The 14075-nt window shown below is 45.5% G+C and overlaps 1 protein-coding gene across 1 annotated transcript in view; it reads left to right on the forward strand.

Moving 5' to 3' along the window:
* Positions 1 to 13402, forward strand: part of LOC311510582 (complement C4-like) — a 94612-nt gene extending 81210 nt beyond the window's left edge. The window contains exons 37-41 of the mRNA XM_084610351.1: positions 1005 to 1094; positions 1492 to 1584; positions 3925 to 4008; positions 11619 to 11751; positions 13166 to 13402. Of these exons, the coding sequence (XP_084466477.1) occupies positions 1005 to 1094; positions 1492 to 1584; positions 3925 to 4008; positions 11619 to 11751; positions 13166 to 13307 (542 nt within the window). The 3' untranslated portion in view covers positions 13308 to 13402. The remainder of the gene's footprint in view (positions 1 to 1004; positions 1095 to 1491; positions 1585 to 3924; positions 4009 to 11618; positions 11752 to 13165) is intronic.
* Positions 13403 to 14075: the final 673 nt, after the last annotated feature.

Consider the following 14075-nt stretch of genomic DNA (forward strand, 5'->3'; position numbering starts at 1 on the left):
TAGGCATACCAACACTAGCTTTAATCTAGCTAGCATGAGTAACAATAGTAGTGAAGACATAGTGGCACGGTTCTAGCAACCTCAATACATTCCCAGAGTCCCCAGCAGGCTTTTATTCAGGGGGCTAGCCTGTTTTACCACATCACTGCTATTGTAATCTGTGTTAGCTAGATTAAAGCTAGCACAGGTTTGCCTCCCCGTGCTACAGTCACACCTTCATTTGTGGTGTAGACATACCCTGAGAGGCAATGGCCTCCTCAGACCCATATAATACCGGGAGCAAAGTTGTTGCTCTCTTCTCTGTAAATGCTAAGGCAGTGAACTATACTTGCAAAAGAAAGATACCTGATGTGAGGTTGCTCAAAGTCCCACTCCTTGTGGGACTTAAAAGCAGTAAGGTTGTTAAGTTCTCTTTCTCTTCTCTCTTCAGGCTTCCCCTGCTAGCAGATGAGGATAGCAGAGAACAAACTCCAGAGCTCCAAAGTGCAACCACTTGGGGCCCAGTCTAAACCCCCATCCTGGGCTGTTTAGATTCTGACCTTCCCCACCTGCCATAATTCTTAGCACAATGAAAACATAGGGCTAGATCTGCAGCTGGTGTAAATTGACCTAGCTCCACTGAAGTCAAAGGAGTCATGCTGATTTACACCATCTGGCCCAGAGATAGAAAGATGGCTCATAGGACAAAGGTCCTTAATAGACACTATTTAAAACTTGTAAATTAGTGTTGACTGTGTCCCTTTTTAAACAGATGTTTTATGTGGTGAAACAAAAAAGAAACAGGGGTTTAAAATTAAACACATTTTTCAGTTGGAATCCAAACAATGAGTTCTCATCAATATTATAGATTTAAGGGACTGCAGTTGCTCATTCAGGTTGCACAGAAGCACCCTCAGTGCACTGGGGAAGTTTGGTTGCAAAGGTGAACTCTGCACTCTGGCCCATCATTACCTTTTTCAATTTAGGCTGCTTGAGAATTCAATTATTTTGTTTCCTTTCTTTAGGAAGAAAATGCAGTGTATTTTACAATGCACCCAAACAGAGTGCCATGTTATCAAAACTGTGCCATGCGGAAGTTTGCCAGTGTGCTGAAGGTACGGTAATGATAAATGTGACTGAATCAGTTCCAAATGAATTCTTTATTCATAGCAGCCAGCTGCTCATAGATTCATAAATTTTAAGGCCAGAAGGGACAATTATGATCATCTAGTCTGACCTGCAAAACACAGGCCCTAGAACCTCACCCAGTAGTATCTGCACCAAGACCATAACTTCTGTTTGAAAGCTAGTCAGTCTTGATTTAAAGTTTCAATGTGATAAAAAAAATGCATCATATCCCTAGGTACATTGTTCCAATGGTTAGTTACCTGAAGTGTTAAAAAAATGTGCTTTATTTCGAGTTTGAATTTTGTCTTGCTTTAGCTTCCAGTCATTTGTTTCTCTTAGGATAGGATGGGACTGTTGAATATATATTTACATTGTTCAATCTAGGTCCCTGTCCACAAAGAAGAATGACTTTCAATAAAGCCATGGAAGCAGGTGCACGTGAAAGCTTTGCATGCTACGACCCTATTGTAGACTATGGTAAGGCATGAAAGATGTTTGTTGATGTCTTTTAAACTTGATGTTTCCCTCTGTGACCCCTCTGCCAGGTGAAGCCACCAGGTCCAGGTTCAATATCAAGTGGTCCCTTTCCATCAATACAACACAGAACTGGCTTGAGTCCCCACCCAGTAACCTGGGAAAATTACACACCACCCCTGGGCGCCTCTGAGAGGCAATACTTCCCCATTCGCAAGCACAGTGTAGAAAAGAAACTTTTGATAAAAGGATGGAAGTAACTCAGCATTAATTTGGGAAAACACTGCAAACAGGGTTCATAAACATAAACCATGAGCAAAAGACCCCACCCCCAAGGCAGTAGAGCAGTGTCCTTTTCCCCTCAGGGTCTTAAGTCCAGCAATCCAAAAGTCCCTTTCATGTGCCTGATCTTACTCACTCCGCTGCTTGGGCACTCGCACACCGCCCCTCTCTGCCAGCCACCCTGCTGGCTGATTGCCATGCCTCTCTGCAGGGCTCTGCTCTGGTCCTCTCTGCCAGCCACCCTGCTGGCCACTCCTCTCCACCATCCGCCCTGCCGGCCACTCCCATCAGCCACTTCTGCCGGCCACCTGCTCACCGCACCTCTCCGCCAGCCACTCACCACGCCTCTCCGACTCACCAGCCACTCGTTTGCCAGCCAACTGTCAGTCACCTTCTGCTGCCACCTGTCTCTCTGCTGTGACCTCTGAACAGCAGTCTCTTAGTGTAGCCTATTTAGCCCTTTCTTTGAACAGTTGGGGGTAACAGGTTAAACCAGTACAGGGAAACCCTTGGGGGAGGGTCTACACCTCCTGGCTGGAATACCTCTCCCCACCCCTCTACTTTCACAGTGCTCTGGCATTTGAGCCCTTGACTCAATGAAGTCCTTTCAGCTGAGGGTGACCTCCTCATTTGGGACAGGTTAAGCACAGTCCTGCTTGCCTGTATTCATGCAGTAATGCCAACAACTTTGGTAACAGCATTTCCTCTACCCCTGCATTCAGTACTAAAGTGATTTGTAACCCAACACCAGCCAAAGTTGATCATTTTGAGCAACAATGCTCTATCTGCTGTATATCTAAGCAGAGTAGGTGTATGCATCCGATGAAGTGAGCTGTAGCTCAGGAAAGCTTATGCTCAAATAAATTGGTTAGTCTCTAAGGTGCCACAAGTACTCCTTTTCTTTTTGCGAATACAGACTAACACGGCTGCTACTCTGAAACATGTAAATACAGTTTGCTCTGGAAGTCTCTCCCCTTCCCAGCTAGCTGTCAGGGGAGAATTCATTCAGTTCATTTAGACCCTTACATCTATAATGGTAAATTCTCTATAATGAACCTCCCCTAAACTGAGCAGAGTTTCTGTGTCTGGCATGGAGCCTGTCTGGGATGGGGAGACGAGTGGGTATTAGGGCCGTCATTCTGGACAGGGGAGAGAAAAGGAGCGGTTTCTAAAGAATTCATCTGGGCTGGGGAGAAGGGCAGTGAGTGGGTGATGAGAAGTCTGGCTGGGTGAGGGCTGGGGGGCAAGAAAGAATGCATACCAGTATGTTACTCTGGTTCAGAGAAGACCAGTGGCATTGGAGCCTCTGACCTCATGGTCCCTGGTGTTAGGTAATAATGATAAGGCCTATTTCTTATATAGCAGTTTTCATTAATAGATCTCAAATAGCTTCACACTCTGTAATGTATTTTCCTCACAACACCCCAGCAAGGTAGGGAAGTGCTGTACAGATAGGGACAGAGAGGCTACATGACTTGCCCAAGGCCACCCAAGATATCCATGAGTAGGGAATTGAACCTCGGTCTCCTATAGCCTAAGCTAATGCCTCAGCCACTGAACTCTTCTGGTAGGAAGGGGATAGCAAACAGTAGGTGACTCCTTCTCGAGTTTCCTTCCTTCCCAAATCTGCTGAGTTAGCTAAATACCTCTTCATATGTTGATTTGTCTCTCTGGCTCCTCTCTAGGATATGCAGGGTGCAGGAGAAACTGGAGGAAGACTCTGGCTCAGCAGCTTTAGTGGTGTGCAAATGAATGCAGTGATAGGAAAAAGGCAGGCCTTTCCCAGTGCAGCAGTCCAGGAAACCTACTGGTATAGTCTGGCCTATCTCTAAGTGGGAGGATAATGTCACATTTGGCAGAGGGGGTTCAACCCCACAAACTCCTGATCAGTGTCTGCCTTGCCAAGTACATACCTTACCTCTTGTCTTTCAGCTCTCTCATGTACCACTTGGTAGCACATCTGCCTCTGTGCTGGAAATCACTTAAAGTGTATTTGATTTTCCTTTCTCTATGCTATTTAATATTTGCATCCATCCTCACACAAATACTATCCTGTTGCAGCATACCACGTAAAGATCCTTGGGATAACACAAAAGAATGTTTTTGATTACTATGAGACCGAAATCCAAAGAATCATAAAAGTCGGTAAGTATAAACTTTGCATTCATTTACTGCAAAATCTGGCATTCTCCTAGGAAAGTAATTTTTTCTACAAAACTGGTGGCATTCCAAGGACAATAATACATATTCAATAGTTCCATTTTCTATGTTTTAATAGAAATGCTCAGGCCATTGTACTAGAGAACCAATGAAAAATCTGTTTGGCAGGACTGAGACAGATATTTGCTAGTAATTAGGAACAACCATACTAACAATGGGTGAACATCAACAGGTTTCAAGTTGGAATTCAGTTTAGAATGAGCACCTCAAATCTGAATAGCTATACAGGCCATCCAAACCTCTCTGAGTCTGTAAAGTAAGGCTGGGAATCTTATGAAAGCAGGACTGGACTTCCACTCCTGTCCCAGCTAGGGATACCCAGAGACCTGCCTTTCTCATGCTGTATCACCACATTGTCAGTTCCAGTCCCAATGGGAAACAAACCTGGTGAAAATAGACCTAAACGTTTCAGAGCAATAAAATGCTGCTCACTAGGAGCAGTACATACTCCCTTTCAGGGAGATAAGACCAGTGGAGAGTTTTATTATTAGATATTTTCACACATATGTCTTGCATATTAGTTTGTGTCTCTGAAAGGAAGGCACTGGTCTTTTCTTTTCATGGTGGACAGAGTTTGTTACTTACGGGCTTTTACCAGCCAAGAAGAAGATGGATTTGTTTTACAGACAGCAGCTCAAATATTTCTCAAAGTTTCTAGACCCTCATTTAGTGTGATAGAGTTGAACTGTATTGGGTTAGCGTGTGGTTAGACCTATCTGGTCCAGTTTAGGGTTTCCTGTCTTTTAAAAGCTTCTCTCAGATTCAGTTGATCATTCCCACGTAATGATATGAGAGCTCTTCACACGGTTTGGTGCTAAAAGCCGATGGATGGATTATGAAGTCCAGTTAGCCGGTGAACTATAGAGAGTAGCCTTTCCAGCCTGGATTTTGTACCTGTGATGACAGAAGAGAAGATTGTTTTTGCTTCCATTGCTGCAGTGGCGCAGTCCTGCAAAAGACTGTGCTGATGGTGGGTGGGTTCAAAGCAGGTTTTGTACCACCACCATTCTAGCCCCCTGCCTACACACTTCCATTTACCTAGTTTGTCAGTAAACCAGGAAGTCTTCACAGTAGTTGTGGGAGAAGAGGGCGGATAATATCCCAGGGGAAGTTCAGCCATTGTGGACATCAATTGGTTGTAGTAGCTTGTCAACCTCTTGGTCTTGTAGGTGGGAGGTTTGCCTTCCCAGAACAATCTGAAAAACTTAAAAGTTCCAAAAGCTTCCATGGTCACTCCAGCCTTGTTCATTCATTCCCCAGACGGGATGGAATGAAGGCACTGATCTTTGCCTGGATGAGTGGTAGTCACACCTGGATGAGAAGAACTTTTGTTATGTGCCCAGTGGTCCAGTTTTTGGCTGAAGATGTCCAGAGAGAGCTTATGTGAACCCTGTGGTTTCCAAGTGCAGGAGGTAGGATAATGCAGTTCTTGGCATTGTCTATATGGAGCGTGAGGATGCTAGGAACAGTGACTCTGGGGGAGTCCAGCAACATGCTGGATGTATCTGTTAGTTCTAGGAAATCTACAGGAGCTAAGCCAGGAAATCCATAGACTGCAAGGTTCTCTTTCTCTTATTCTCCCAGCTTATTATGGTGATTTCTCAAATAGTTACAATCTCCCCACAGATTTGAACACCTATCAGACTACAGCATGAGTCCTACAGTTACCTACATGCCATAAGAATTTTAAAAAATGATGGCAATTTAATTACAATGGGCCTGAGGCAAAATGACATAATTGCTCAAGTAAGCAAGCCCAATCCATCTTTGTTTTCCTTTTCATTCCTAGATGTAAGGGAAATTGAGTCCACTATGTGGCATACATGCTCTATAAGTCTTGAACAACAGAACAAATCTGCAGCACTTGCTGTATTACTCAGGGGAGCAATGCTCATGTAGGACAGCATATATTACTGAATGGCTTTTTGATTTGGAAGCCAGGATACTGGGCTAGATGGACCTTTGGTCTGACCCAGTATGGCCATTCTTATGTTCTTATTATGATCCCTGTTATGGCTGCGAAGTGAATGTCCTATGTATTCGTTTCTGAGGGAATAGCATATCACAGTGATTTTCAACCTTTTTTCATTTATGGACCCCTACAAAATTTCGAATGGAGGTGCGGACCCCTTTGGAAATCTTAGACACAGTCTGCAAGGCCCCATGGGTCCATGGACCACAGGGTTGAAAACTATAGTTCTGTGTTACCGACAACCTTTCACGAACCCCTTAGACATAGTCTGCAGGCCCCCAGAGGTCCATGAACCACAGGTTGAAAACCACGGGCATATTAGGATGCATCATTGTAGGGCAGGTCAGCACCACTGGAGATTTAGATTTTCTGATTCTGACTGCTACACTAAGCACTGAAACACCAACGCCAGCATTCTCTCTGTAGCTAACATCACCAATGCTGAGGTGAAGATTATGAATCATCAGCTTCGCTGGGCTGGTCATTGTGTGTGGATGGCTGATACTAGTATTCCGAAGCAAGTCCTCTTTTCTCAACTTAATCATGGTATGAGGACTTGCAGGGGTCAGAGGAAATGCTACAAGAACACCCTGAAAGTATCTTAAGAAGGGAGGCCACGAATTGGGACCCCACGAATTGGGAAGAGCTGGCTAGCAACAGACTGCAGTGGTGTCACATCACACATCAAGCCTCAGCCCATTTTGAAGAGAATCACCTTGCTCAAGAGGCTGAGAAGGAAGGAGAATGTACAGCATCCTGGCCAGCAGTTGTGCTCTCTCCAAGCAGATACCAGTCACATATGTGGAAGAACTTGGTGAGCATGGATTGGACTCCTCAACCATCTTAAGTCTCATCCATGACTTTTCCCCCTAGCGATGACATCCTCATATCGAGGGATAGCCGATGACGACAATTAGGTTTGCGTGCTTTGAAGAAAGAGTGTGAGCATAGACCATTTTAAAGAAATGACTGCTTTTGTTTTTCAGAGACATGGTGGGTAAGATAATGTATTTTATTGAACCAATTCCTGTTGATGAAAGAGACAAACATTTGAGCTCCACAGAACTCTTCTTCAGACCTGGTCTATACTAGAAAATTCGGTTGGTTTAACTATGTCAGTCAGGGGTGTGGAAAAGCTGACCTGGGTCCCTGTGTAGACGGCGCCAGGTAGACATAAGATTTCTTCCATCGACCTAGCTGGTCGGCACAGCGTTTTAAGTGTAGACAAGCCCTCAGAGTGTCACAGCTAAATACAAGGTGAAACAGATTGTTAAGCACAGGGAGTTAACACATGTTGCAAGAAATCCTTCAAAATGAAGTGGGCAGTGAACACCTCTGCAGTCGTAGGGCAAAGGTGAGTTAGTGGATTGTAATGAGACAGAAAACCAGTGTCTTTGGTTTTTAAAGGCTTTTCTTCCTAAATCTCTTAATCTTTATACAGTTTAAACAAAACTTAAGATGGGTTTAAAAAGCTACCTATCAAAGTAACAAGAGATTTGTAGTATCCTTATTAATGTTTGTTATTGACCTAGGTCGGAGTAGCCAATTTGTGGCCCTCGTTGTGCTCTAAACTGTGGCCCTTAAAGGTGACTGTGTTTAGAAGAAACTTTGTGGTTGGTTATGAATGGAAAATGGGTCCCTGCGTCAGACCCTGGGAGTTTTAAATGGGAGTGTTTGAACCAGCCCCACCATTTTCTCCCCTGCAGCTGCTTCCCACTGCTTTCCTCACAGATGCAGGCACAGTTTGGATGTAAGCCGGCTGTGCTCTGTGAAGCTGCTGTCATTTCTCCTATTCACCAGCATCAGCAGGCTGGGAGGAGAGAGTAGCTCTGGATTTTCCATTACCTGCTTCCTGGCTGGGCTGTAGGACTCCCAATAAGAGCAGTGTAGGTGCTCAAATGGCAGTGCCAGAGCCTAGGGGAGCACCCAGCAAAGGAGGCATCCACTCCCCCACAAATCGGGCCAGGAGAGGGGGAATCAAGGAGAAGAAGTGGAGACTCAGCAGCCAGTTCCACAGTTCTTAGGCCCAGCCCTTGTACAGGTTAGGAGGGAACTGTGCTAAGTTGTGTCAGGTGACACCTCTCCCCTAGGGACCACATGTCGGCTGAGAAGAGCACAGCACAGCACACTTCAGCCGCTCGCCATCCCCGTTGCACTCCGGTTGTGGTGAGGGAGGCATGGAAACTATCTCTGCCTGATCTGTGCCTGCTGGGGAGTTCCTTAGTCCAGGGGATTCCCCAGCAAGGGGACTTAAAAATGTCCAAAAGGAGCAGAATTTTGGAATCATATTTTGGATGTAAGGATGACTTGAGGGTATGTCTACACAGCAAAGAACTGTGCCAGCTGGCTCAGATCACAGGGCTCAGGCTGCGGTAGGGTTGCCAACTTTGTAATATTTAAAAACCGGACACTTCCAGTGCTGGAACCTCCCCTGCCCTGCCTCTTCTCCCGAGGCCCCACCCAGTGGCGTATTAATGCCTAGGCCGACAAATTTGCAGGGGCAGCAAATTTATAATAGCAGCCAGGGGCTGCTTCCCCCGGCACCGGTTCGCTTTCTCAGCCCTGCCCCGACTCTACCCCTTCCCCGCCCCCATTCACCGCCCCCTCCCTGCCCCTATTGGCCCAAATCCCCGCCTCCTCTCCTGAGCGCACCACATTCACCCCTCTTCCCCGCTCCTTCGCAAAGCTGTTTCAAGCACTGGCAGGGAGCGGGGAGAACCAGGACCTGGTGGCGCATTCAGGGGAGGAGGTGGAGACGGAGCGGAGGTGAGCTGGGGTGGGGGGGGGACGGCAATTATTTCAGGGCCTAGGGGCAGCAAAATCTTTAATCCACCACTGGCCCCACCCCTGCCCTGCCTCTTTCCCCCTCCCCTCATCACTTGCTGCTTTTCCCCTCTTGCCCCCCACTCCCCTGTGCCTGGGTCGGCAGGGACTCACCTGTAGAACCTGGGCTGGGAGCTGCAGCCACTCAACGCAGGTAGGAGGTGGCCCTGGCTGAGTAGGGGTTGTTGGTGGTGATGACTTCACATCTCCCCGTCTCCCTCACCCACAGTAACTGGACTTTGGGTGTCCAGTCAGTAGATCTGACTGGACACTGTCAGGTCCCCTTTTCAACCGGACTTTCCAGTTGAAAACTGGGCATCTAGCCACCCTAAGCTGTGGGGCTGTTTCATTGCTGTGTAGGCTTCAACCTGGGGCTAGAGCTCAAGCTCTAGGACCCTCCCATGCCTACAGGGCCCTAGAGTCCTGGGTCCAGCCCGAGCCTGGAAGTCCACACAGCAATGAAACAGCTGTGCAGCTTAAGTCAGCTGGCATGGGCCAGCTGCAGGTTTTTCTTTGCTGTGTAGACATACCCTGAGTGGCCTCACAGATCTAGGTATTTGCAGGCGACTGGACAAGATAACCTATCGAGGTGCCTTCCAGTCCTACATTTCTATGATTCTATTGCCCCTATAGGCATAATATCTGAGCACCTAAAAGGAAGCATAGTCCCTGCCCAAAGAATTTACAGTCTAATGTTCCCATGGTTTATTTACTGCCAGTAATGTGTGGAACTATTTGCTTTGTCCTTTTTATGAAGAACAGATGGTTGCTTCTTTTATCTGGAAAGGAAAGATTTACAGTCTAGTACAGTTCTTCTGTCTGTGAAAAGCTCCTGGATGGCAGGAAGCATTGTCTAGTAGTTAGAACAAAGGTCTGGGATCCTGGACTCCATTCCCAGCATTTGCCTTTGACTTTCCATGTATTGTTGATTAAATTATTCACCTTCTATGCACCTCAGTTTGCTCATCTGTAAAATAAGCATAGCAGTCATGAACTGCCTCTCTGGAGTGTGTGCGAATGAACTGATGCTTTGAAATCACTTTGTGGTATTTCAGGATGCAAGATGTTACCTGTCAAGGTGTGATTATAGCCTTTGCTTTGCCTGGTAGCGAATGCAGTAGTTAGTAAAGCAAAACCATTTCCGAGTGGCCCATGATTCCAGCCTCCATCATCCACTGGTTACATTTTCAAACAAGCACCTTTGCACTTTTCACCAGTGCTACCCCTCATGCTTGAGAGGAGCTTCCAGTGAACATCTGCAGAGCTATCTCATTCTCCTTAAAATTCCTCTTTGCTGTGATGCCTGCAATATACTTGGCAATGACAGTGCAGAGACCACAGCCTATCATGCTGATCAATAGTGTCTCATTTCTTTTGACTTCTTTGTCCAGCTGTGTGCATCTATCTTGTCTTATACTATGGGTATATCTATACCAGAGCTGGAAGTTGTAAATCCCAGCTGAACACTAAGCGAGCTAATGTGCTAAAAATCGACATGTAGCTGCGGCAACATGAGTAGTGAGGAGGGCTAGCTGCCCTGTGGTCTCAGATGGGATTGTACTTGGAGTGGTAGCCCCTCCCACTGTTCACACCACTGCAGCTACACTTTGCATTTTTAGTGCACCAGCTTGGTTAGAGCTAGCATGTGTCTGTGAGCTGGAGTTTACACCTATCAGCTCCAGTGTGAACACACCTTAAGAGAAATTCCAGCTGAAATTTTTCAGCTAGCTCCACTGGGAAACTAGGTTTTGGAACAAAGCACTGCATCAGTTGATCTATAGGATCCCAGATTTCCTGGTTTTCCAGTAGAACAGAGATCTGTAGAAATTGATAGGTTTAAGTATTCTAATGGAGTCTACTGCAATGGGGACTAAGTAATTTAGCAAGTGCTAGGCAGCCAAGGCCAATATTACTGTTGGAAACTTAAGCTTTATTTCCTAATTGTTTTGGGAGGTGGGGGGGATAAGTGCTCAGGGTTGAGGAGCCAATAGCACCACTTATTGCATTTCATTATTAATTTTCACGTAAAATTCCTCACTGTGTATGTGCAGTGGTGACAAATATCCTATGTGCCAGAAGATAAAGTGAACACTGTCAAATATTTATTAGTAGTAATCAACCCTGGTAGCGTTCAGACTTTAAAAGTTAGTTAATAAAATGCTAGGACAAAAAGTCTGCTTCCGATAGACCAGAGGTTCCCAAACTTTTTGCTGGCACAACCTTATTTTAATGAAGTCTTTCTGGGCGGGACACTAGACAGCCTGGAGGACACCATTTCGAAGAGCAAAAGGGCATCCTCCACACAGGGTGACTTCACACGTGCCTCATGTGTGAAATCATGCCACACAGAGGTCCTGTACATGGGAGGTCACACTGTGTGACACAAAATGGTGTCCTACGCACAATAGGGATAGCAGCACCCCAATCTGCTGATGGTGCGACCACAGCTGGGGTCATGCCCCACAATTCAGGAACTGCTGGGCTAGACCCTCCAGTTCCCTGCACCTTGTCATTTACACCAGTGTCAAGTGGCTTTAAAAAGCTACTAAAAGCAAATGGAAACAATTTACACTTGCTTGGCAATGTTGTACATGATTCCGCAGGGTGCAGGACAATCGGTCCCTAAAATTTTATTTTACTGTTGAAAAAACATAGTTCTTACTGTGAACACTAGAGACTCTCTCTCTTTACTAGTATCAGACAGAAGTGGTTTATGGCACTTTCTTTGTTTCCACAATAGCTGGTGATGAAACTGTCCAGATAGGTGATCTCCGGCAGTTCTTCAAGCGTTCATCTTGCAAATTAAATGTGGAGGCTGGCAAACAATACCTTCTGATGGGGAAAGATGGGCAAACCATTGACTGCAACAACAAGTAAGTAAAGTGCCTCCTTTATAAGCAATACTGACTGATGTTGCAAGGTCTATCGACAGATACTGAACCGGGAGGTGACCTGTGAGTCAGATGTGCCAAGATCTATTATCTTCCAGGGAAGTCTGCAACTGAGGAATACTATTGATATTAGAATGCTCTTTTTATAAAGGATTGGGACAAATGTTTAGGCCCTTATTCAGACACTGATTCTGCTGCCCACGTCCATCTGCAAAATATGCAATGGCACAGGCAAAATGGTCATTGCACTGTAACATGCAGCTACTTGACCCAAGCTGGTAACCGCCCAGTTACCTATTCTGCATGCACAGCTGCATGTTTGCATGCACAATTACCTGCTTAGAGCCTGGCATGCATACTCTGGAGGCTCAAAATGGGCTGCTATTTTTGAAAAATCTGGCCCCGAGATTACGGTATTATAACTGTAAGAAATGGGGAATGGGAAACTTTATGGAGTTCAGAATCTTGAGAACCCCTTGAACTATGTTTGTGTTTGGAGAGCAAATTTGAATTTGTTCTTTTGGTAAGTGGGGTTAAAAAAAGAAGCAAAAACGCCCTTTCTAGTGGGACGTCTGTGCTGTGTATATGGGGACAGAACAACTCTCCAAAGCAAGGCTGCTTCCACTGCATGAAGTAGGGGTTTGCCTCAGGAAGGACTGAGTAAAATCTGTGGACCCAGTTCTGGGACTACTTGTAGCCTGATCCAAAGCCAATTGAAGTCAATGGACAGGCTTCGTTGTCTTCAGTAGGTCTCGGATAGGGCCCCAAAGCATTTCTCATTGTGTTAGAGGCTATTCCCTATGTGGCTTTCTCCAGTCCAGTTTTAAATGACTGAAGGCGAAGCACTATGGATTTCACCATCTTTCTGGTAGTCTACCACCTACTAGCTCTCACTGTAGGTCTCCTGAGATTCTGCCTATATGTCTTTACTCCAATTTTATCCCATTACTCCTCTGTGTACCCCCTTGCACCACCTTAGCAAGTCCTCTTGGTGAGCTGGGGAGTCTCAGCAATTCTGATTCGTATGATTTTTTTTCATTTCCCTTCACAAAATTTTGAACCCCTAAAACTCAAAGTGAAATTTAGCCCAGTCTGCCACATTTACCTTTGTTTAAACCCCAAACCATCAATCATCCCAGGACTGCCCTAATCCAAAACTTGAGCAAACTTGTTGGTCAGCCCAGATCAGGTTTCATGTTTGCTGCAAAACCTGAAACCAGGCAATGTTCATCTGACCTAGGGCCAGATTCATGGCTGGTGCAACACCACTGACCTTACAGTTGTTAGCCCAAGGGATGAATCAGACCCCACAGTGTTTATACTCGTCACATACTTTAGGCAAAGCTGTCTTTCAGCATTAACTAACACCTCCTTTGTTATTGTAATTGTTACATAGGATGCAGTACTTACTTGATTCACAAACTTGGATAGAGGAGATTCCAGATGGGAACACATGCAGAGCCACCATTCGCCGAAAAGCTTGCGCTGACCTCCGTGATTTTATGAATGTGTACGAGATAAACAAATGCAACATTTGAAACTTGGGGACACACAACATACCCCATACCTGTTAGTGCTACTCTTTCCTTGTGCTGGTATGGCCCATAAAGCATTAAAGTTCTAGGAACATGTAACAGAGCTTGTTTTGTTATGGTGTGTGTTTCTATGAATAACTGCCTGCTCCCTGGGTGGGATTTATTACTATGTGGGGATAGCGTGGCAAAAATGTCAGCTAAATTATAATTTCAAATGCACAAGCCGTTCCTTGAAACATAGAAGATTAGGTCAGCATAACTACATTGCTCGGGACCTAAGTCGCTTTGGAGACATACCCTAAAAAAAGGCGAAGATGATACCTTCCTTAAAGGATATGCTCCCCCAGTCAGAGACAGAGAAAACTGTTCCCAGACAATAGCTGCAGTTGCCATTAATTGCTGTATTTGTTGTATATGGCAATAATTAGATGTGCTACAGCTGCACTGTTGTAGTGTAGACACAACCTACACTGGGAAGGAGGGCAAAACGGGCCGGCATAGCTACTTCTCTCAAGGGTGTGCGTTTTTCCACACCCTTGAGAGATGTAGCTATACCAATGTAAATTCCTAGTGTAAACCAGGCCTTAGACACTGAGGAAATAAGGCCCTTAGAAATATATAAAATGGATGATTGCACCAGAATGCCCAGAGAGGCAAATATCTGTGACAGGCAGTTAGGGGAGTAGATGTTTGACCCATAAATAGAAAACAAACACATCTTGGTCAATTAAGTCTGTACAGCAATCTGTATAGCTCAGTCAGAGCATTTTA

Source organism: Lepidochelys olivacea, assembly GCF_965140295.1.
Source record: "Lepidochelys olivacea isolate rLepOli2 genome assembly, chromosome: 1".
NCBI lineage: Eukaryota > Metazoa > Chordata > Testudines > Cheloniidae > Lepidochelys > Lepidochelys olivacea.